General features: G+C 45.4%; 1 protein-coding gene across 3 annotated transcripts in view; it reads right to left on the bottom strand.

The window, feature by feature from the left end:
- The window catches only part of LOC142590225 (BAI1-associated protein 3-like), a 517,523-nt gene that overhangs the window by 15,840 nt on the left and 476,051 nt on the right, over positions 1–25,632 (bottom strand). For all 3 annotated transcript variants that reach the window (XM_075702152.1, XM_075702153.1, XM_075702154.1), the window contains 7 exons: positions 23,385–23,508; positions 14,987–15,055; positions 13,756–13,830; positions 8,459–8,560; positions 6,788–7,003; positions 3,252–3,320; positions 1,528–1,674 (listed from right to left, as the gene is read on the bottom strand). In XM_075702152.1, the coding sequence (XP_075558267.1) occupies positions 1,528–1,674; positions 3,252–3,320; positions 6,788–7,003; positions 8,459–8,560; positions 13,756–13,830; positions 14,987–15,055; positions 23,385–23,508 (802 nt within the window). The remainder of the gene's footprint in view (positions 1–1,527; positions 1,675–3,251; positions 3,321–6,787; positions 7,004–8,458; positions 8,561–13,755; positions 13,831–14,986; positions 15,056–23,384; positions 23,509–25,632) is intronic.

Raw genomic sequence — 25,632 nt, 5'->3', positions numbered from 1 at the left:
AAATCCGTTGAAATTGGTCACAGCAATGGGAAAATAATTGCACAAAACACATCTCAACCTAAAGTAAGTCATACTAAATGGTGATCCTTTAACCAGCAGCTCAACAATACCGTTGACCTAACAAAGACATCTGCAAATACTAGACAAATACAAATATTAGTCTGTGGCTCTCAATTTATTTATCTGTCTCGTGAAAAGTGGTATTCGCAAGAATGCCGACCGCGAGCTGCGGCAGAGGTTTTAGTGACAAAGCTTGAAGGCTTCGCCAGTCTTCTCTTAATGCGCGTGATGATCATAATTTTACCAATGCGACAATTGTTTCTTTTGTTTTAGCATGCTTTCATTTCCATAGAGGTGCATCTCAAATGCACGCATTCACCTTGTCAAAACAAGACCATCTATTTACCTTTACCTTTACACGGAGGTCAACAATATTTTGACCTATTGAATCTGGCTTAGTGTTTGAGAAGAAGCTGTTTCCCCATTTCATTTGGTATTTAGGCTCGATAATGAACAAATAAAGAAATAAGTATATTCTAGGCCAAGACCTTCTCACCTTGCCACTTAAAGGGTTAATGCCAAGTTAAACTGAAGTTCCGGTCGTACAAATACACTAAGTTAAAGGACAAAAGAAAAGATGAAGTAAGACTCCAAAACGGCACCTGGAACTTGGTACCAAATGGAACATGGCACAAAAGGTCAGGTGAAATAGAACACATACAGTAGGCTAACGCTACATGAAATAAAAACTCTGCTAAATATATGGCAAGGACGACGCCAACCATGTCTATCTGGAGGGTCACTACTGTTTGTCTCGTTGGCTACACCACGCTGAAGTGCTCGCAATGGCTGTGCTCCGTGTGAAATATTGTGGTTTAACAATTTGTTTCCTTTAGCTTCGTGATGTCGGGTTACTTCTGAAATGTTTCAGTGTTACTCATGCGAAAACGCCCAACTGGCGTTCTTAGTCGGCGTCAACGTGTCATTATATATTCATCTATCAATAAAATTTGCGACTGGGTGCGTTTGTTGAACTTAGTTGATAACAACGGGAAGACACGACAAACGAATAAACCCCACAAGGCCGAGCTCTGACTATCAAGTAATGGTTATTATTACGTTCTGCTGAATATGCATGTCGTTATAGTTGGTTGACTGTCGGCCCTCCGTCCCGCAAGAGCTAATCGTCTTCGCGTCCTTGCTCTCCACAGGTCGCCTGTCTACAACGTCACAGGCCATGTTTCGGACACGTCAGGAGCCGTCGCTTAAACGGAGGGTGGCGGCGATGTTTACCAATGCCATCGTTAGCCTGCCTAATCAAGGCCCAGGTGCAGCCTCGCTAGCTCTGCAATGACCCTGCTTCCTTGTAAATGAGGCAGCCACGAGTCGGGTGCGAAACACGCCACCGTGTAATTGCTTCAGACTCGACGCTTTGAAAAAAATTCGTCGCGAACTATCACCCCCGTTGCCTGCAAAGTAATAAGTTAGGCAAACTGGAGCTGGGAAAGACTGACGGCGAGTTCTTACCCCGAGATTGTTCCTGGCGGTGAGCATCAGTTCCTGCAATACAACCCTCCAGACAGCTTCCAAGGTTCGATAGAAGTTCACCTTCATCAGAGACTCGTACAGCGTCCGTAGGTTGTTGTCCAGGTAGTCTATTAATGGACCCAGTGCCTGCGACGGGAATGGATTACCGTTGAGGAGCCACGTAAATCAGGACCGCAATTCTACATTCCTTTCTTCGTGGTGCGTTTGCAAACCTTGTAATAGTTTTTGCAGCTTAGCCACGGACGAAGTGCTTGTGACGTGGAAAAAATCGCACATAAAGCCGCGGCTCCAAGATTATTCTGGGTATGCAAAGCACAGCCGGGTGGAATTCAACAATTCGTTCTTCGTCAAAATGACGCGAAATGGCGCGTAGTTTTAGAAAAATTCCTCATTTCGTTAAAATAAATAAAAATTTTAGGTGCGAAGGTTAAGTCTCCAGAACTGTTAACGCTCCTGTCACAATGAGCGAACCCGAAACTTCGACTCAGGGCAAAAGATTTAAAAAAAAAGGCGAATACTGCCTCCACTAGAAAAGCATATCTCTATATAGTTGAAACTCGACTTAACGAAGCGATGACGAAGCTCGAATTATTTTGTTAAATCGGGGGAAGTTCGTAAAATCAAGGAAAATATGTTTCGGTCGTTCTAAAGCTAAAATTGTAACGTAGCGACAGGCAGAAGCTACCGCGGCACCTTATTTGCCGCTAATCCAACCATCTGTCGCATACGCTGTGAAATAACGAAAGCAACCACCGCCGCCTCTGCCGAGGCGGTGTTCGCTGTTCCGTGCATAGGCACGGCATGCAGCCTCGTCAAAACACAGCTAGGGCCGTGACTATAGGTCACACAGATGTTATAGCGCGATAGCTTTGGAGCGCACGCTCGAGGAAAAACCCGTCTGCATCAACATTCCAAAGAAATTACTGCTTTCGCACTCATGTATTTCAGGACAAACTTCGTTACATCGAGTTCGGCCAAGCTGGTTTCGTTAATGCTGATTGATGACAACATTGAACTCTATGGGTACCTGCCGGGCAATTGAAGTTGCTTCGTTAGATCGAGACCCTTGCAAAATCGGGCTTCGTTGCATCGAGTTTTTAACTGTATCTATCTTTTGTATATGTATGCACATTTTATTACAGTACACGGACGCGTGAAACCGTGGGCATTGCCTAAAAGGGCAATAGCGCTGTAAAATTAAGAGTTAGAAATTACTTACCCTTAATTTCGCAGTCTCGTAATGATTATCCAAATAAGATATTTTTTTCACTTGTACAGACTATGCACTGCTTGTGCTGCAATTATGTCACGCAGCAACAATCATCATAAATGTTGCGCGTATATTCGATGCTGTATCCAGCGCACTGCGTGAACTGCCTTCGTGTGGTGAGGAATACGCAGAAAGTTCAGTCGCGTTGCGCACTTGATAAGAACTCGCACGGCAGGCGACGCAGCGTTAAAGATAAGAAACGCAAGAAAAAATAATGAAGATTCTGGTTGGCAACAACGCTGCGCCCTGCAGGTGCGAAATTCTACAAACGTGCTGTGTAAGCATTCGAACGCAAAGCATATGATTAAAAAAAAAAACTTCCGACTGCTTTGACATATTCGGAATTTATATATTTACTTTCAGAATAACATTTTCATTAATCAATGACAGGAGCGAAAACAGCAATTGAGAGGAAAGAAAATGTGCCCCTTACACTGTCAGCATCTAGACGTTCTGGTGCCCATGCCAGGTGGAAGAGAAACTTCTTGATCTCGGGTCGCATCTGTAGAAAGAGCCAATATAACGATAAATAACATATATTACCGGAAAGCACTGATGGCAAAGCAGTCTAAGATCAAATTCTTAGTTCTACTAACAAACTTACAGCGCAGGAACGGACTCCCAAGTCTTCGACAACATTAGAACAATATTAAGGCCAACTTCTTATTTACTGATATAATAATACAAACAAAAACAACAACGCGAAATTCTGACATAGCAAATGGCGTTCCGTGAGTGCTACCACTTAGAGATGGTGTACAATTATTTTCAACTGCAAGAATGTGATGGTATACGAAAGCTGGATGACAGTAAAAATAGGTAGGCTGGTTTAAACAAAACGGTATGAAAAAATTATTTGACTCGCAAATGAAACGAAACGGTTTGGAGGACGATTAAGCTTCGCCTTTAAAAGTGCAACGCGATATCATTCAAAGATCCCTGACTGCTTCTTATGCTTCCCGGCAACTGCAGCTTGTGTAACGGTAATGTTTACCGGGAAACGCTGGCGGCAAACGCTATGCACAAAGGCGAGCGGGGGACGTATTCTGAAACGTTCGCCGCCGCGAAAGTTTCGCCCTGGCCACGCCTCCGCCGTTGCGGCGCGCGCTGAATGGCTGCTTTGACAAAACCGGAAATTCACTTGCGCCACCTGAATTTCCGGTTTTGTCAAAGCAGCCATTCAGAGCGCGCCGCAACGGCGGAGGCGTGGCCAGGGCGAAACTTTCGCGGCGGCGAACGTTTCAGAATACGTCCCCGGGCTAGCTTTCCGTTAGAAACGCGGCCTCTTGCTTGGGCCGCAGCTGCACAGAGATGAGCGCCATCTGGACGGTGTTGTCACAAGCAACCGAGCGCAGCGCGCCGCTCTATTAACGGTAGAAACGTTGGAAATTGGGTTTATATAGCAGTATCCACGTAAAAGGATTATATTTTCTGGTGTATTCAAATTACAATCCGATGCTACCACGTCTGTAGGTTGTGGTTAGGTTGTACTTTACGATTTTTCTGACGCATCTTACTTTAAGGAATTAAATTAGTTCAGTAACGCCTCTGTGCCACGCCGAGGGCCTCTGTTGTTGCGGTTCGGAATGATTTTTCGCGAACCGACGTCCGACGCAAGGCGCCGACACCGGCAGCTCTCTGAAGTTCCTTCGCAAGTAACCGCGCCGACATGGCTGTTTGTGTGTTGAGTGCAGTCCCTCAGTTGGACTGCACCACAACAGCCCCCTTGTCCGGGAAGGACCGTTGGCCCGAACCAAGTCCCCCCACCCAGTCAGCCCGGGTTGTGGGGGAGTACCGGGGTCAATGTATCGAATGATGCTGGGTTGATGAGTACATGAAAGCTCTGGGACGCGGCGCCTCTGGTTGCCAAGTCCTCTTCCCATCTGACAACGGTACCAGACATGATGCGTGTTTCTCAGCAACTCAATGTTTCATGCATTTCCGTGAAAAATTGCGCTACACTCGCATTCTGACCTTAGACCTTTTCCCCATTGATTTCTTTTTCGCCGGTGCAGAACGCTAGTGCGCGCCGGATTCGGTGCAAGTTAAAGGACTGCGGCTAGTACAAACTTCTTCCCAAATACTTCCAAGATATATTAATTTGATAGTAATGTTGAACTGAAAACACTGGAGCTGGTGCCAAACCCCATCATTGTAACGTCGTGACAAAGATGAAAATTTGCTGCCGTCATGCATCAATAAGGATGCGCACGATCCTGACACGCCTAAAGATAAGTTAGATCTCAGAACGGGCATGGGGAGCATTCGTGCTATTGTGTTACAGAGGACCTCGGTTCAAAGCTCACGGTTGGACAAATCGTTTTTATTATTATCATTTCAGAATACCGAAACGAGGCTACAAAGAACCGAAGCGACTAGTATGCAGGCAAACAATGCTCGACATTAAAAGATCTTGAGCGCTGCTTGCGTTTCTGCATGCTACGCTTCCATGTTGCAGCCGCAGGAACAAAGCGCATTGTGATTACATCATGCAAACACTTGATGCGCAACAAAACGAAACTTCGTCTCAGAAGCAAGCATTCCAGTTGATTATCTAGGGCTAACATGTCTGGTAGTCGTCAACGTTACCGGATACAAGTTTTTCATTGAAGCGAAAATTTTATGCTACATGCACCTGAACAAAACAAAAATCAGCCAAATTAAAGAAAAACTGCCCACTGGAGTTCTTTGGCAAAAAAAAAATCGAACCTTTTTCTCCCGAACTGCTAACAAGTCAATGGGTTGTAAGCAGCAAGTGGTTCTTCAGACTTATTAAGTAACAACTGCGCTGATGTGGAAAATGATCACAAATTATTTAAAGGCCATTTTTGTGCCTCCCAAGGCCGTTTATATGTATTAGGCAGCAGGAACCAAAAACAGTCCTCAGAATCATAAGCTCAGTGCGATGCGAAGCATGGCGACTTCTCAAATTTCAGGGACAACAATAATTATGTGCGGCACAAATCCGACAAAACTTCTCGGTAGCATTGCTGACACCCACATTTCTCAAAATACCTGTGTTTGTTTTCATCGATGTCAGATATTTGCTGCAAAACGGCGATTCCTGCACGAATCATTGGGCCATCAAGGCTTCGAAGGTTTCCACCCTTCATTTCACCACAACAAAGAACTGTAGGTCAGAAATCCTGGGTCTCTACTCACTTAATAGAGCACTACAAGAAAACATAAAGTCGAGCTATATCAATCGATTATTCGTCAAGAACCCGATTATCGTTTTCTGTGTGCATTTCATTGCCTAGGAAATTTGGGCTGAACGTCCCACTGCAGCTCCTTAATTTCATTCATCCGCGCCGAAAGGAACGAGCAGACGCAATCTTCATGTGACATTCCTCTGTGCCACTCCCTAAAAAAATCTGCTTTTGCGGACGTCACGTAAGCAGTACTATATTCTGCAACAATTGGCGCCACTTCAGTTTTCCAGTTTGACTTGCGGATTTTTTTCCAGCGACAAGTGAGCGCATTCTAATGAAACGCGAAGGTATTCACACCGCTACACTTAACTTCCACCTTCTAGAACCACTGGTATTCAAAGCGGAGGGACGCATTAACCCGTCAGCAGCCGATATAAGTGAAACGCGTTTAGAGTATCGGTAAAAAGAAAGACAGGAAGAGAATGATGGGACCGTTACCGGCATAGGTAACTGCACTAGGTAAATATAGAGGTTTTAAGGAAGAGACAAAAGATTAAGGATGTTGCAACCAAATGCTAGATTGATAAGCATGTAAATCTTACCAGAGTTGCCAAAGCAGTCTAGGCGACTACCTGCCACTGCCCCATTCCAAAGGGGTTGCTAATAAATCATCAGCACCATCATCGCGATTTTCGCACTTACAGATCTCTCTTCTCTCGAGCGAACGACGAATTCGTCATTGCAGGAGCATCGTATTCCATTCTAGCACGGCGTAGCGTTTATCCTTCAGTGTCCCTTAAGACTTCAGGCACTTTACCTTCTCGGATAGCCCCGCGATTATGGTCAGGATCTTGTGGACGACGTCTTCGTCGGCGTTGTGCAGCAAAGCCTGGAACGCGGCTCGGCACTTGTCGGCGGCGCGGTCGCCCTCGGCCTGCTCGATGGCTGCGATGATGGGTTCCAGGTCGAGCTCGGCGTGCAGTGGTTTGAGCGCTCGCCGCACGTACTCCATGTTGTTGATCACGATGCACACCTGCAACCGAATTGAGAGGGAACGATGACGGTTATACGTGTTATCCTTGTTGCCCACACATTATTAGGCGTTTCGTTGAGGCCAAATAAACGGTTCTGTGCAACTCGAATGCAGGTTGGTCGGCTCAAGAGCAAAGTGTGCTGAGGTTGTTCAGCAATTGCACTTCGTAAGGAAAGCAGTATGGATAAAGGAATAATTGAATAGCGAAGTGAAGTGCGCGAAAGGCCAGAAAAGTTGGGACAATACAGGACAAATTTAGATGAACTTAGGACAAGCAGCCGTAAGCTACCTTTGCTGAATACGGTTCCAAAGGCAGCGCACCATGCTTCATAGACGACGTAGTTGGAGAAACGGTGATCCTGGCCACACTGTCGAACGCGGGAACTATGCCTGACTAGGGTAGTTGTCGCACCGAACGTGTTAAGCAGGAAGCTATCAGCAAGAACGGCAATGGCAAATTACACGTGGACTGCAAATGTGGAATATGAGGCATCCGAGTTAAGCGCAAACGAACAAAGTCAAAAATTGTTCACAACGGGAAAGGGTTATCATCCGCTGCGAATGGTGAATGTGCGATAGCTTTGGAACTGTAATGAGCAATTTTTTTTATCCTGTGAATTTGGCCAGGCTGGACCAAATTCACTGGATAGAAGTTTATGCTGTCTTGCAAAATCTTCTTGAGACTCCGATCACAGAATATCATGGGCAGTAAGAAATTTCTGATAGGAGATTTTTGAGGCTTGCTGTAGCCAAGAATTCGGTTGAGTCTCTTTGGTTATACAATACGTATTAGAAATGATTTTCCAGACTTATTAAAACAGCAATTATTCAGGCTCATCGTACTTCAGCACTCAAATGGCCAATTTCCATTTTTGAAAGCTCTCAATTAAGCTATCAAACAATGGAGAGTACCTGCTTAATCTAGTAGACAAAGGCAAACGATGGCTTGCAAATAACTGTAATGGTGTAAGTTATCAAGGCGGTGCTGTACGGTGACGCAGGTAACACAAGACAGCATCGCCAAAGCCCAAGTCAAGATACGCACGAAATGAATACAGAAATGGAAACTAAACGACATACTCAGAAATAAATAACTACCGCATGGAATGTCACTGAAGATTCGCAAGGCGAAAGTTCAATATAACGGGGGCGTACGTACAGGCAAGCATGTTTCTTTTTTCTCGGACAGCCACTGATAGGGCTTCATGTAGTGATACCAATCGCTACAATGCAACAAACTACTTATTTCGATTGCGTTCCACTTTTACCATCCACAACCCTTGCGAATAGCTAGGTTACAAGTTATAACGGGAGTGGTAACTCCTCGCTCCAGTAACGAAGCGCAAAAATCGAAAACTGCACTGCAACTAATTTACAGCACTCGTCTTATTCTACGCATGTTGAAGACACGTGCCCAGCGTTCCGCTATCTACTGTGAACTCAAAGCGCACAAACCTCTTCAGAGACGTCGAACTGGCCTTCTTCGTCATAGTAGCCAGCATTGAGGAGCTTCTGGTGGCACAGGTTGGCATAGAACATGGCTCCGTCGCAGACGGCCTGAAATAGAAGGACAGAGTGTTTTTCTGACAGCGCCGGCCGATAGATGAGGTTGCGCAACTCTAATCGAACACAATCTGGCGCGTCCGTCGCATAAAGAACACTTCCCGTGGGTTTAGTTTGTTTCCGACGGGACTTCACGAAGTGCCATACGCCTTTTCTCTGGGCTTCTACAAATTGAAAATGATGGTTCAGTTAAGAATCGGTATGCGTAACTCACGAGTACGCAAAGCGAACCAAGAGACAATGGCAAACTTAGTACTATAGTAGTAGGGCACACGCAAAAAAAAATTAAATTATGGGGTTTTACGTGCCAAAAGCACTTGCTGGTTATGAGGCACGCCATAGTGGAGGACTCCGGAAATTTCGACCACCTGGCGTTCTCTAACATGTGCTTAGATCTAAGTACACGGGTGTTTTCGCATTTCGCCCCCATCAAAATGCGGCCGCCGTGGCCGGGATTCGATCCCGCGACTTTATGTTCAGCAGCCGAACACCATAGCCAAGGGGACACGCAGATCAATGCAGCTCCATCACTGTCTTCTTCGTCCTCACTTTTTTGCGTGCTACCTGAAACAAACCTTCGGTTACAAAATCGTTCAAACTATTATGACCATCGAAGCTTTAGCGTCGGCCCAATTCCGATGCCGCCTACTTAAGTACAGGTAAAGCGCTGGACTGATTTTCTATAAGTAACCACTGGATCAATTTTAATGAAATGTGTTGCGTCTAACAGAGAAACCTAAATTCCAGTGACAGTTGAAGCGAAATTTCGACTTAGGGGCTCAAATTCTGGGAAGACATTTTCAAGAATTGACAAGTATGAAAAAAAAAATTCCTCGCTCTCCCGTAATCGAGAGTAGATAAAAGCATGAAATAGCAACCGGCAAAGAAAATCGGTTGGAGGTGATATTAGCCACTACGTGAAAACGTATGTAGTGCATGGGCGCTATAACGTAAAACTATTCCAAACTTTTCTATTCCAATTCTGCTATCAGCCCTCCACGATTGGTTAAAAACATTTTTCGACCACCCCCATTTCACCTGTCTGTCACGCGACGTCACGAAAACCGCGATGCCTCCCCACCTGATATTATGTGTACACACTGATTATGCATGATTTGACAGAAAAAAGAAAAAGAGTTATTTCTGATTCGATGCCTTTTCGACATTAGCCGTCGGCTATTGGTAAAAAGTTTTCGGGCTGCACCAACTTCACCTGCCTGTCACGCGACGTCACAAAACCGCAAGAGCTCACCACGTCAAATTGACGTGTACGCGATAAAGATGCCTTAATACGCCAAACAAAACTGAAATTTCTTCGGAATAGGCGCAGGCTGCCCCGTTCCGAAAGCAATAAAAGATGGCTGCCGCCGATCGCTCAGACGCTGGCTACTCGCACTTGCCGGGGAGCACGGCTGTATTTCCGTATAATAAAACTTCCTGCGTGGCCGTGTAACGTTTTCGAGCTCTTTCGGCACGTTTACCCCCTCATTCTGCCACCTCTTCTTTGCTGAGGGTCCGTTTTAGCGTCATTCTTGAGCTTCAGTTGCATGCCGCCGCGATTTTCGACCAGCCACCGCAAGCTAAGTAAGGGAAAGCCGACCAAACGCCGGCATCACCCTCTTCATGCGGTTATCGACTTTCAGTGCAGTGGCTCGGCCCCATCGAATCCCTCTCCACTTGAGCATCCTCCTCGCTTCTTGTCAGCCAATTAGATACGACAAGCCGCTCAGTGTAGGCAATGTTATTCGTTTTTCAAGCAAACAAAGTGACCTCCTATGAACGAGGAGAGCGTTTGATTGGTCTGTTCAGACAACCCTGCGGGTGACCGCCCGGTGCTTGCGTTGGTGGTTACGCAAATTTGACGTCAGGAGATTGGAATAGAAACATATTGGAATAGTTTTAGGTTATAGGGCCCCTTTTCTATTCGAATTCTGCAATCAACCCTCCGCGAAACTTTTTGACCACCCCCAGTTCACCTGTCTGTCACGCGACGTCACGAAAACCGCGATAGCGCCCCATCTAATATGACAGGTACACATTTATTATGCATGATTTGGCCGTACAAAAGAAAAATAGTTATTCCTGATTGGACGCCTTTTCGCCATTAGCCCTCGGCTATTGGTCAAAAGCTTTCGGGCTGAACAATCTTCACCCGTCTGTCGCGCGACCTCACAAAACTGCAATAACTTACCGCGTGTAAGTGACGTGTACGCGTTAAATATGCATTAATACGCCGAAAAAAACTGAATTTTCTTTGGAATAGCCACAGGCTGCCCCATTCCGAAAGGAATAAAAATGGCTGCTGCCCATTTGACGTCAGGAACTTTGACGTCAGGAGATTGGAATAGAAAGATATTGGAATAGTTTTACGTTATAGGGCCCCATGTTAGCAACGGCCCAGCCACCGCACCACACTGTGCACTGGTCCGTATCGACGCTGTAGAACTAGAAGAAAACCGGCTGAAGGCGGCACGACAGGCAGCGAAAGACGCCAGGGAGACCGAGCGCACTGCTGAGCTAGAAGAACAAAAGCGCTTGAAGGAGGCGCCACGCAGGGTGACGCCATCTCTCGAGGCGACGCGAAACCCGTGCCGCGGAACTCACGGACCGCTGGCGTTTAAAACAGCACGGGCAAACCTGTCTCAGTGCCAAAAAATGACAATGAATTGTGTGGTGCACTGTATGTGTCCGTTGAATGTGGCCATTGGAAATGACAAATAAAAATTCAGCGCCCTACAATATCGCTTGATGCGATATTTTGAAAAAACAGTAGGACGAACTCGGATGCACTATCTTTCGTAACTTGTTTGGGCAGTAACTAGCGTATGATAATGCGGTCTTGTACAAACGGTTGGGCGCATGAGACCTCATTTTCTTAAGTCTAGAATGGTTGTGCGGATGACTTCGTTTCGTTCTGGAAACTAGCCCGTATGTTCTTGTTTGAGCGTCCGGTCAACGGCTCTGGCTTTTGGATCAAAGTTACTTGAAGGTCGCCGACAACAGGAGCTTAAAGCATTTCACACTTAAAACAATAGAAAGACGAAGTTTACAAATTCGTAGCTCTGCACCAGGAACATATATCCCAGTTCTGTAAACTGCATCCGTCAGAGCATTTAAAGCGACGAAATTTGATATGTCGATTTATATCTTACGTTAAATTCTTTCACTGCTTAAAAGGGCATTGCGAAAGTTCTACTCACATCATAATCGGTTATTTGGCAGCCATGCCCAATATATCAATTTCGTCCGCTTTAGATTTACTATTCGGTGCTATTTACCGCATTGTCATATGGTTTTTTTCTCATTGCTGAGTTACAGAGTTCTAAGCTTGATTGTATCGTTTTCTGGAAATTCGGGATTATTGCCAATTTTTATTAATGTAGTCACGGCCTAAATCGGAAATGCGCAACCAACTGTCACTAGAGTCTAACTTTTTCTTTTAGGTGCGACAAACATCAACAAATTTGCTGCGCTGGTTTCCCGCAAAAATTATTCCTCCTTCCCCGTGTATCTTGATAGAAGCTCCCGAGCTAAAGCTTCCTCTTAAACCTGCAATTAACACATCGCGCTCGCTTAGAAGCAACGTGTGTCTTCAGTCGTAAATTGCCTATGTAATCAAATGTGCATATTTTTGCAGATCGGCTGGCATATTCTAATTAACTGCAAATTAAAACGTGCTTTCCTAACGGTGAATTTAACACAACTTGCACTGATTAAAAAAGGACACACGTCCCAAAATCACCTCAAGCATCACGCAACACAACTCAAAAATAACGAGCAATGTCGTCCATTTCCGTCTCACTGGCAAAACGGCATAAAGTTCAAGTGAATAAAATGCAATGTGAAATTTAGCAAATACGGCACAATCGGAAAAAGTACGCCCAAATGCCCTTTATCCTTCATGCCGGCTGCATATTGATGAGGCCGATTTGCAAGAACAACCGTATAAATAATTTAGCTGTACATTAGGGAGCCCGTGGCGGTCAAAACTATTCGGGAGCTCTTATTCCGTTAAAACGGAAGAATGAATCAAATATTTAGTTATTCACTGAATTATTCAATCTCGTGAAGCAGCTTGAATCGTACAACAGGAAGCTGAGACAGGCAGCTAAGAGCTAATGGTGACAACGGTTTATTTGTGTATATACTTATTAAATATACATTCAGGGCCCTAAGGTGCTATAGAAAGAAGTGGTTTAAAAAACACCATATAGCACCTTCCTACTCAGTAGAACTTTTTAACCATTAAGCGCATATGTTTGTTTAATGGCTAACTTAAAGATGTTTATTTTTTTCAATTATGCGGTTTTACTTGCCAAAACCACCATCTGATTGTGAGGCCAGCCGTAGTGGATGGGTCCGGATTAATTTTGGCCACCTGGGATACCTTAACATGCACATAACCATAAGTACACGGATGTTTTTGCATTTCGACCCCATTGAAATGCGGTCGCCATGGCCGGGGCTGTAAAAAATCCAGGTGCACATGACAGTGAGCTCAATCTACACCTGCAATGAGGGCAACATTGAAAAAAGAACTGTACTCATTCTGGCCGCTTGGCTCACACCAAGACATCTGACTCGAGAGTTCGACAAGACTATCAGATTTTGTTTCGCGCACTTTTCGTGCGTTCTCTTTTCGCACTGGATGTTCTTGCGTCGTCTGTTATCTTGCCGTCATTTCTCGTACGCTACGCTCTCGTATCGTCTGTTACCAAGTCGTCTGTTATCGTGCCATCAGTCTTCGCGACAAAAGCGTGGCAGTTCAGGCCAGTTGGTATATCATGACTTTTTGAGACTTGTAGCACAGCTCAGAAAGAGCAAGTTAGCGCTCACTTTGTTCTCCGTTCCTTTTCATTACCCCTTCCACCTTCCTTTTTGTTCTTTCTGAGCTGCGCTACAAGCCTAAAAAATGTCTTCGTGACGTATGTTCTAATGTCATTTGTTCCCATGTCGTCTGTACTCTTCTCATCATGTTTACTTGCCACAAAATATCGGCAAAAAAATAAAATTTGATTTGGCCCCTACAACAATTCATACCTTACCCCTAAGGGTAACGGTGGTTAGGTTTAGTACAAAGCATCATCGACATTTCTAGAACTGTATAAGCAATATTAAAACACTCGGCGATGTAAACAGCGGTAACGGAAGCGGAGTACGCGATTTGCTTCGCTAGAATGGGCACCCACCTCAAGAATTTTGAAGACGAAAGGGTAAGATCCTTTAAGATCAGGCCATGCTAGCTGCCTCCAAAACTGCTTGATCTGAAAACAAGAAAGAGAAGTAACTGGAGCAAGCCGGCTTGTAATTGAACGTAAGCCTTATGAGGCGCACTGGGCAAACAGATGTGACTGTTGAAAGGTCTAAAGAGATATCATATAAGATAAAAGAAGAGAGGCATAAGAAAGAAAGGATAAAGGCAGGTAGGTTAACCAGAACAGAAAATCCGCCTCGGTACGGCCCTACAGTGGCGGACGGGGAAGGTGGAAAGAATTAAAAAGTAGGGAGAGAGAGAGAGAGTACATAAACACGATCCCTGCATAATACAGCAGCACTGCATTATGTGCAGCACAATGAAGAGCATTGAAGGCTACAGTCATCTGTGCGAGTTCGCTGTGCTTATCAGTTGCTGCACAGTCCTCCTTACCACCCGAAAAAAAAATACATAGTGCGTCCAGGTCCACAGAAATGAAAGCCAGCTTAGCCGCACTCTTCCTGATATCCAATAACGGGAAATAATTTAAATCGCATAATATTAGCATTCAACTTATGGTTAACGTACAAGAGCGCTCTATATATGCGGTTAGAAAATCTGCGATTGTATTTTGGCAGAAACAAGTTTCTGCACATTTTCCGACAATGCAAATCATTGTTCATGACTGACGGGTAGCAATACGTTCGTGTGTTGAGCAATATGAGCCTGCCTTTATGACAAGGTATGAATACACCTAGAAGTAAGCAAAGATTTCATCAAACGAGTGTGCCTATAGAAATCCTCAAATAGTCGAGTTACTTTCAATAAAATTCACTTCGAGTTTTAAAGGTACATCTTAACGTGGATGTTGAGTTTCACAAATCATCGATAAACCATGAAACAAATACGCAGCAATAGCACAAAATTTCGTTAACACCTAATGGGCTTTCGAACAAATAGGTTCAAATTGATCTGCAGAGCTAATGCTTGAGGCGTATGATCAAAACGAGTTTCATACTTGTTCAACTTACGGCCCAAACGCCTGCCTTGACGGCAGAAATGCAGCGTCATCCATGAATGATACGACAATTGCGCGTTGGTCGCCAATTTCCACGCCGTCGTTAAATTCACTAACTACCTCGATAGCATTTTGCACACTGTTTCCGTCACAGGCTCCTAACGAGTGCCTAACCGCTCTACAAGCATAGGGCGCACGTGGTACTCACTTGGTTGAAGCACGTGGTTGTATCGACAGCCGAAGTGCTGTGCTGGACGTAAGAATCGATGCACTTGATCTGAGCGCGCCAGTGGGAGAACAGAGAAGTACACGAAATTAATGAGCAAGTTTACCCGAACGTGAGATTCACGGTGGCCGTCGTTCAACACTCGACACAACGTCCCCCCTGCTTGTCATCCAAAACACACGCACACAAAAGCGCACAAATACACACAGAGACGCGCGCGCTAGCACGAATAGACGACAACGCGCAAACGAGGAAGAAGTGTTCAAGCAAATTCAGAAGTATGACACGGTACAGCAGCACGGCATTGTTGTGCGCTGGACAAACCACATGCCACAGTGCTCGAGCGTAGCGGCGAACAAGTAATACCTTGTCTTACACAGTGAGTCAATCTGGCCGCAATGCGTGCATAAAATTCCAGTGCGAGTCCACCAATGTCTTCACAAGTAAGAAGGTTGCAGACAACCGTGCATTTTGGATTGCGGTAGTATCTCGCGTAGCCCTCAAACGTACTTGGAAATTTATGAACGATCCAGCAAAAGTCATACGGCGTGACAGTGACGTAAAGGCACGCTTTTGAACCGGACAAGTCAGTTCTGTTGAAATCCACGACGCGATCACAGTTTTCCAAAACGAGAAATCGTAATTCTCCCGAGAGAAGGAAGAATCTCCAATGGGTTTCATTTTTGTAAGTTCGTGCTACTCTCGATTCTAGGACAGTTTTCTTTCGCTGTTCAACATCCATATGAAACAAAAAACAGGATCCGCGAACATCATCCAGCATCACCATCCGTGGTGGGGATAGTGGCGGAGCAACTGGCACACCAATACTGACAGTATAAAAGAAAGTGTACAATATACAAAAAAATAGTATTTCTCCACGGTGAACAACTCAACGACTGTTTCAAGCTTCTCGAGTGTCTGGCTTCTTCGGTGCTTCTGCAGCGAACTAGGAGGCAGAACCTATCTTTCTTCGCCACATCTACACACACACACACCCACGTGACACCAGCGCACATGCAGACACGACATGCAGCACTACAGCCGAGCACCGGAGCACTGACATAACGGGCTGAATGCACGGCGCAGGGTCACTGTACCTTCTTCTTATTCAGTAAAAAACCGGCAGGCATCTGCAATTTCCCAGCGAGACGGCGAAGGGGGTAAGGAGGGAAAGAGAAAGCCAGGCAGTCAGGAACAGGGTTTTCGCAAGGACACATGGCTCAACCAGGGGCGGCCCGTATTCTCGCCGCCATGCCGATCCTGTACATATTGCTCTATCTTCGTAAAACGTGTGCCCGAACCTTCGGAGCACTCAGCGTCGATTTCCTCCCTCTCCAAAATTTGATAAAGACTGCTAGTTTTGACACTGCGTTGAATGTCTCGAAAGGCAACGAAAACCTACTGAGAAGCCTAATAAAAATTCATATAGGCGCGGCGATGTCAGGCTCCAGTAAGTGCCACCCTATCAAGAAATCTCACGTGCCGCTAAACCCACCTGCAGATAATCTCCTACAAGCAAGCGCTTGTACGTGATCTCATCATACTCAGTTATCAGTGATGTAGTCTTGCAGCATGTCAGCTAACTCAAATGTTCTAGTATAAATACTTTTTTTTCTGAGATTTGACACCGCACGATGTCATTGAAATTTTTTTACGTCAGGTAAATATAAATGTCACGCAAATATATCATCGATAACGAACGAAGAAGTCGCTTTGCAAATAGATGACATGCAAACTGTACCTGCGACGCAAACCAACTAAAGGCAGGCACTTCAAGAAAACGGAGAGCAATCTGCTTCGCGAATTGCATGGCGGATAGAATACGGCAGGAAGTGACGTCAACTTTCTTGGACCACCGCTGCAGAAAAGTAGCGGAAATGTCTGGCACAAAAAAAAACTGCACAACTGTCCCTAACCGATTCATATATGTATGCTTGATACAAAGCGTCAGTATCAACCTGTCCAACTTGCAAATGCTTTTTGATGATGGCACCTATAGACTATGCCTTCTACATGTAACATGCCGCTTTGATTTTCCTACGAAAACTATACTGAAAATTATATTTCTATGCTTCCACTTGAAGCAGCCATGCATCGCTGGTGTTTTGTATTTTGTTGGTAACTACTGCTGCTGTTCGTGCTACATTTCTAACATATCAATTGCAACGCGCACTGCTTTGTAGACGTAATATACACGGACAAACACTGTCAACGAACGAGATAACATATAGAGGTCGAATTTTCACCTTGCCTGCGTTATCTAGTTCAATTATTGACGCCTGTCAGTTAAAGGCAATGTCTTCTACAGTCGCCTTACGCTTCTGCAGCATTCATAAGACGCGCACTTAAATTGAGGCTACCACGAATTAAAGATACTCACACTACGAACAATGAACGTGGTTTAATAATAACAAACTCATCATCACAAACACATAAGAAAAAGCGTCTGCATTAGCGTAAGTATTTTTTTTCTTCATTTATTAGTTCCAAATGAATCCGATATGTAGCAAGCTTCGAACTCAAAATTAAATAATGAACATGTTTCATCATAAATTATGTGCGAATATCCAAGAAAATGCTAAATTTCACGTGACACTGCCTTGCTCGGCTGGAATCAGCGTGATCGTGATGATTATTAGTAAGAATGCATGACCTGTGCACAAGATGATTTGTGTTAACATAGAAACGTCACACTCAAACTCGTGTCCAAGAAAGCTGGCCAACAAGAAGCAGCCCAGGAAGGTATATATGTGTACTTCGGAATGATATGGTTCTAGAGCATAAGCAGAGGAAATATGTACCGGAAATGACGCATGCGTCAAGGATTCCAAGGCAATATGTTCAAGGTGTGGCATCTCCAATAACGGGAACGCAAAGCAAACACTGGAAGGGTAGGCAGGTTCTATATGTGGCTAAATTACACGCATCGAAAAGCAAACGAACAGCTCCACTGAACTCGTTAAAGGGCAGAGTTTAACAGGGCAACACATGAAAGAGAAGGAACGAGCTTAGAGCGCTGTTTCTTCTGTGCCTGGTTTCAAGCCTTTAAAAGCTGGGGCCGAGTTCACAGTGGTCATTATTAGTAAGAATTGGTTGCCACTGACAAGTCACATTTGCTAATATTTCCAGCATAGCGATTAGCTGGGACTTGATTTTACGAACAGCCGTAGAGTAAGATTGTTACTTTTCTTTCCTTTTTGTAAATACGCGGCCTACGCATTACCAGGATGCACTAACCAGCAATGCTGACAAAGTGGTTATTTCGCGCATTTTCGTTTTGGCGGAGGTTTTATGGTACCAGCTTTGCTTACGTGGTGTAATTCAAGTAAGCGACCAAGGTAATAAAACAGCATAAAAACGTTTCTTAACGTTGGCTCAATTAGTGAATTGCATTCATGTGGTATCAGAAGAGACTGCAATCACTTACTCTCTTTTGCTGCTATTATTAATAAAGGCACGCGGACAGTGCATATAATCTTGTGCCTAAGCATATTCTCTGGTGTCGAGAGAGCTTCCGCGGATAAAAGAAAAAAAACATATGCATTTGACTAACTTAAATAGCAGAGCGTATAGCACTCCGCATTTTCGAAACCTATGAGAGGAAGTTTCGGAATCGCTGGCACTGTTAAGAGCTATCAATAATAACTGCACTGCAAGTAAGGCAGGGTTAGTTCTACATCTGTAATAAGGCTAACAGATAAACAGATTATCAAGTCAAGTATCCAAAGTTGTTTTCACGCAGAAGGCACGTGCTTACAGCTTGTACTGTGATTATGCTCATGACAGAGAATGCATTAGTTATCCTTGGCACTGTCAAACCATTGCTGTTTCGCATTCAGAGACCCTTTACGGGCGACTGAGTTTTTTTTTTTTTCAACGCCTGTCCTGACAGCGCGCTTCTTTGACAATGTTGCACCATGCACCAGAGGATCGTGAATTAGTTTTTCTTTTACTAAGTGATAAACCTGTGAACCGCATGTGCCATTCAATTTCTTTTAGCATTAACTTTTATTGAAAGCATAATACACGCCTCGGCTGCGGGAGGTCCTGGGTTAAAATCCACGTTGCCGCCGGTTACCCATAGGCCGGTTATCCAAATGGGCAGAGGTAGCCTGATAGTCGGCTTTTTATAGGGGTCTAATGCGCTGAGAAAGAAGACCTTGCTATCCAAATCTCGTCGAACCCTACGGGTAACGCAAAACCCTGACAAAAGGAGATCTGGGACGCTCCAACGGCGGCAATTTCCCATGCGGCGTCCCGATGCACCTACTAAGGTCGGGACGCCCTCGGATGGGGCAGAAACGACTCTTTCCACGGGTTGTGGTCTCCCATCGGACGAGCACCCGATCCGGAGAGCGCTGGAACCTATTTTTACACCCGTGGCCACCCGTCAGCACCTCTAGTCTGCCGGCCACAGCCGTAGCGGATGCGCTGCAACAAGACCCTCTGTGATTGGACAAGGGGTGCCCAGAGACGACGGCCGGAAATCTCTGCAGGGCCCGATGTCTAGATGCGAAGCTCTCGCAAGCAGCATAGCGCCACGTCGTGGGACATTTTTGCCCATTTGAAAAGCGGTGGATTCGAACGCAGTCCCTCTTGCATACGAGGCGGATCCATTTGACATTTCGCCAACGGTGCAGTGGCGAAATGAAGCCGCATGTGCGCGCCTTATCGTTAGGTCAGGGCGTCACCTACACACTGTTATCATGCGGCACATCGCTTATCGACGGCGTCTTTATTTCATGCATCGCCCTGTAAGAACATACGCATAAGCGAATCGAATTTTCCATTAGGCTCCTAATCTGCTGGCCCACCACGGCGCCTTTCTTCGTTATGATCGCGCCAGGCGCACCTGGACCACGCCATCGGAAATATCGAGCGGCCGCGGTAGGAGCAAAACTCATTCTGTTATATTATTATTTGAACTTCCTAGGCTCTTGCTCAGTTCTTAGGAGAACTTTTAATGAGCCAGCGAGAATAATTGCCTTCATTTCCCCTCAGCTTTACGCTCATGTCCGTGACCGCGAAACAAGAAACAAGAAAAAACAAGTGAGATCACTTTCTTTTTTTCATACAAGCTTGCCCGTTAACATTTGCTATTTTTCATGGTTTGGTTTTGTCCGTCTTTGTTTTCCAGTGGCCACTAAGCTTCGTTAGCACAACCTCGATCTCCTCAGGTATCGTAGCTCTAGGCTAAATTTGTCGTTTCTGCGTATACCACCACGGCCGACCTATTGCCGATATGCCCAAATGCCCATATGCCGTATAAACCGCATACAATAATCAGATATGAAGCATATAGGCTAATGTATAAAAACCCGCTTTTCCTACATCATCATCATCGTCATCATAAGCCTGGCTACGCCACCGCAGGGCAAAGGCCTCTCCCATACTTCTCCAACCACCCCGGTCATGTGCTAATTGTGGCCATGTTGTCCATTAAACTTCTTAATCTCATCCGTCCACCTAACTTTCTGCCGCCACCTGCTACGCTTCCATGTCGTGGAATCCAGTCCATAACCCTTACTGACGACCGGTTTTCTTCCCTCCTCATTACATGCCCTGCCCATGCCCCTTTCTTTTTCTTGATTGCAACTAAGATGTCATTAACTCGCGTTTGTTCCCTCACCCAATCTTCTCTCTTCTTATCCCTTAAAATTAACCCATCATTCTTCTTTCCATAGCTCGTTGCGTCGTCCTCAATTTAAGTAGAATCCTTTTCGTAAGCCTCCAGGTTTCTGCTCCGTAGGTGAGTACTGGTAAGACACAGCTGTTATACACATTTCTCTTGAGGGATAATGGCAAACCTGCTGTTCATGATCCGAGAATGCCTGCCGAACGCACCCCAGCCCATTCTTATTCATCTGATTATTTCAATCTCATGATCCCGATCCGCGGATACTACCAGCCCTAAGTAGATGTATTCCCTTACCACTTCCAGTGCCTCGCTACCTATCGTAAGGTGCTGTTCTCTTCCGAGACTGTTAATCATTACTTTAGTTCTCTGCAGATGAATTCTTTAGAATCACCGTTCTGCTTTGCCTGTCCAAGTCAGTGAGCATGCATTGCAATTGGTCCCCAGAGTGCTCACTCACCTGGACAGGCAAAGCCTTTTCCTACATGTCGTATTAAGTTACTGGATATGGCAGTGATCGGGAAGAAGGGCTTTTTTAAACAGGGCGTGTGTGTGAAAGAATCAATCCACGACAATGTGGGGCCAAATTCCCATATTGTTTCGTTCGCAAATGCCTTCACAGTTTTACTTTACGCCAGTACCTCAAGCATCCGGACTTTTACGAATTTTATCTTACGAGCAATTTTAGCTTATGAAGTTTTTGTTAGTACGGGTCCTGTAGTTTGTCTCTGGGGTAGGGCTGGTGGTGAACGCTTTAAGTTGCCAGTTGATTGCAGCATCAGAGGCACTCCCGTACAGACCATACTGCATCTGATACTCTACCAAAACACGCGACTACGTTTTTTCACAGCGCTTAAGTAAATCAGTGATCAAACTAATTTGACCTGCGCTGATATTTTTCAGTGCCATAGGAATCTTTTCTGAGTGAGCCCTTACCTATATACAATAGCTCTGAGGCACCTATGAAGTTACATGCTCTAAGCACCTGCAACAACATCCCATATCAACAAACGGTAGCATACTGAAACTTTCTGCATTCAAAGCAGTAACTCCTACTTTTCGACACTGTGGGCTTACAGAAATAGCGAGAACTTTGCATGTTATCCTTCGAACTACGAATGTATTCGTACAAGATACACATGGAAACACGAGCAGTTATTCCACTGCACATAGAAAGATTTCAGTAAACCTACACGCACTTCAAATGGTCTAGCCACATCTACGTACACGAACAGCCAAAGCCTAGGGAAGGTTTGGGGAGCTAAAAAAGTACAAGCATAAGCAAGAGCGGCAAGTGTAGTTTGCAGATATTGCATGCTTCAAGGATGGGGACATATAGTACGCAGTGGCAAGGAGACATGTGCGTGATGCAGCAACTCACCCTCTATCCAAGCGTGGTGGGTAAGCACACAGAAAGACAACGGGAAGAAGGAGGTCACAACGATATCGCTTTTTTTTTTTACTTTACAAACACCTAAATTGTGGGGTCGACCATAAACACAATTTTATATTGGCGGAAAATGTGATATTTTCAGCCAATTTGCAATTTTCTCAACAGACAGTCATGCCAAACGATGCTATGCTCTGTTAGTGTGTACCTTTCGTTTGAGAAGACACGTGAACGTTGTTTTTTTTTAATGAAGCAGGGGTAAACTCTTGCGAAGCTCGCACCGAAAAATGCCTATTGCTTCGAATATTTTATCACATTTCAGGTGCAACCTCATGTTTATCTTACTTGCAGCTGCCACAGTTTAGCGGAATTCAGTACGCTTACTGTAACACTTACGGCGTAAAGGCTCGGCAGCTGTGCCATCCTGATGTCGCGTTTTCAGTTCCCGGATACGGAGTCATCCGTGCCTAGACCAGAGTTTTAAAAATCTGAGGAACAAAGCTTATTCAGTAGACTCGGGATTACGCGGAATAAACTGTAGCCGCCACGCATGCGTGACACTTAAAACACGAAATTTCCCTACGCCTTTCCTTGGCTTAAGACAACAGACACTCCGGAAAAATACCGCGCTGCAAATACCTTGTTGATTTTGCGCGATCTGACAACGAACTGTTAACCGAACTTCTGCAATGGTTTTAGTGCGACGGGCGGCGACGATGTGGGAGGTATCTGACGTTGATGAAATAAGAGCCAGCACCGCAGCCTGCGTTGGAGCGCCGAAGCGACCATACGTCGACACTGTAAACAGTTTTACACCATTAAGGGTGCTTTTTGTCTCTAGCTTACGCCCTCATGTCCTCGGGTGTAAAGGTCCGAATTATAGACCGATTTGCACCTTTAAGGGTACTTATAGGAGCACACGGGTTTACAGTGCAGGGTGCCTGTAAGAACCCGACGCCAGACGCCGGCATTCGTGATGTGCTATCGTATTACTAAGAACAACCAGAAACAACTCAGTCCTACCAGCCCTACGGAAGGCGCAGCCAGGCGCCCACGATGGTATACAGCTGGCGCAACGAGCAGAAGCCTGCGGAGCATATATCAGGTGGTATAGGACTGCTCTTCCCCGATATAGCGAAGTATTTCAATACGCTTCGATAGACCGAATCGCACCAGATATAATAATACGTTTGCAAAGTTTTGGGTAGATTTTTGGGCAGCTGCAAGACAGATCCCTAGTATACCTACGATGGGCGGGACAACTCACCTATAAAGCTTCGCTATCTTTAATGTACGAGTTAGCCAGAATGACACACATCTGGCAAAGTTTCCTTTTGTTTTTCTTATGAGCGTACCCTGTCTAATTCCAAGGCCTTGCGTATCCTTTGCCGGGCCTTGACCTTGGCGACGGCGAACCACCCTTGGACCGAGTCGGCAAACCACAGGTGGTAGTTCAGCATGGTCAGCTGCGGCCAGTCCCTGAAAGCAATGACGTCTGGTCAGCCATTGTGTGTTACTTTCTATCATCTTTGGAGCAGCCGACATTTCTTTGAGCGATTGTAACGTGCGACAGCTAGAAGCAAGCCTGCGGGTGTCGTGGTGCGCCCTGCACCTCGTAGGTGGCGAATGTTTCGCATAAGCCACATTCACGACAACGGGGTGTTTGCTCTCCCATAGTGCGTGCTTGCACGCATCGTACGCATAAGCGCGTACGATGTGGGAGTGTACAGTGGCTACTTGGGTACTTTCATGAGCGATGTGCGCGTATGTTGTGCGAGTTGCTGGTTAGTCTGGGAAGGAGAAGAAAGACAACACCCTGCCACGGCGCCAAATGACAGCTCTGTGAAGAAGACGACGACGAACATCCTGGGGCTAGTCAAGCTGTTTTTAATGCAGCTTTTTTTCCCTCGTCCCAACCACTTATGTTAAACTCCATGTATGTGGTAGATAAATGAACTTGAACTTGTGTGGCCAGGAGCGAGTGTAGGCGCAATATAACAAGAACGCTACGGGTAATTATAGAGTTACAGTCTCCGACGAAAGAACAAAAGAAACGAGAATTAGAACAGGAAGGTCGCGAGACCAGTCTCTTCTTGACCAGTCTCTCCCTGTTCCAATTCACTAACCTCATCCCCAAAAACTTGTAAAATTCATTGAAAACAGTCTACATTTTGTTCTCCCAATACACTGACGTCTCGGTCCCTTTAGTGCCGGTGTCAAGCCACAAAGGCCTAGCCTTAGACGAATATGGAGATGCACTCGTGTAGTAGCATGCCACGGTGGTCCTATAATTCCCATTTTGCCTATACGTCAGCTTTCATCACTGCGGTGCGATCGAGAAAATATACTACTGCAAATAACTTCCCGCAGCCATCGCTGTCAATGCTAAATTGGCTGAATTCCCACATATCAATTTTCCTTGGAACAAGAAATGGTGTGCGAGTATAAAAGTTGAAGCAACGAATACGAGACTACGGTGCCGAGTCCCCCCGCCGAACTTTTACCTCCGCAGGTCTGGTCTGGCTGCATGACCTTTGCGCCCTTTATGTAACGAAAGCGAATTTCTGCAACAGTCGTTATTGACATGCTGCCGTTACATTAGTCAAGGAAAAATATTTTTAGAAGAAGCCTTCCAAAACCTTGGCTTTAAATTCAGCTCTTCCTTTAATTCTTGCCCTTGTGGTTACCCTACCGGGTTACAGCCACAGGAACGTTTGTGAAGCCCTCTGCATGTTTCTGCGTGAGACAAAAAAGAACTGCATGCTCAAATTTTTCTTTACATTTATTATGCCTACATAATTAGCTTTTATGCAAAATTTATGCAATTTATTATTGATATCTGTAACAGTAAAGACTTTAAATCCTGTTTGCAAGATACCTATTTCATTTCCCTTGAATTTATTCAACGAAGAAGATTGATAGCAGTATTTTCCCCGCTCGATTCATGGCCGATCCGCCAGAGTGGGTAGAGCAACAGGAATACCAGCCAGGCAGGGGAGAAGATAAAGCCACTGGATCGGATGCCTCAGGAACCTGTCAAGCTGCGGGCCCGTGTTTCGCGACTCCAACCGAGCCCAAGGCGCCTCCCTCTGGGGCAACTGTGGCCTCCTCTTCGCTGCCTCCACTGGAAGCGGCAAGCCTGACGTTGGTGTGAGTACCTGGCGTTCACCTGGGCTCGACCAGGAAACACTGCGAACTCCGTCGCCCGGATTTGCCTGCTTGGGCCGCTGAGCCACCGCGTACTGCAGCCACCCTTAGTCGTCCCCTTTTGTTCCAATGGCGATCAATCTTTCCATGTGTATTTCCCACCACGCTTCGCGTCATACTCTATCAGCGCTTTGAATGAAGTCATGCTGACTTTTTTTTTGTTCCGGGTTATTACCGTAAGCCGGTAAGTTTCACTTATTTTTGTCCTTTCTTTTTGCGCACTTTGCTGTAAACACAGTTTTTATTTGTGTGTTGCCGTACCAAAAGGGCTTCGTATCCTGGCCTCTCACATTCACGCTTTGCCTAAGTATCGGCATCCATGCCCAAAGAGCCTCGTAACAGATACGCGTTTCGACCCGAGCAGTGTATTCCCGGATAGTAACTAGTTTCGTAGCG

This window comes from Dermacentor variabilis, chromosome 8 (genome assembly GCF_050947875.1).
Source record: "Dermacentor variabilis isolate Ectoservices chromosome 8, ASM5094787v1, whole genome shotgun sequence".
NCBI classification, from domain to species: domain Eukaryota; kingdom Metazoa; phylum Arthropoda; class Arachnida; order Ixodida; family Ixodidae; genus Dermacentor; species Dermacentor variabilis.
Note: the sequence above shows the minus strand (reverse complement) of the source record. Positions and strands in the feature narration are given on the sequence as shown.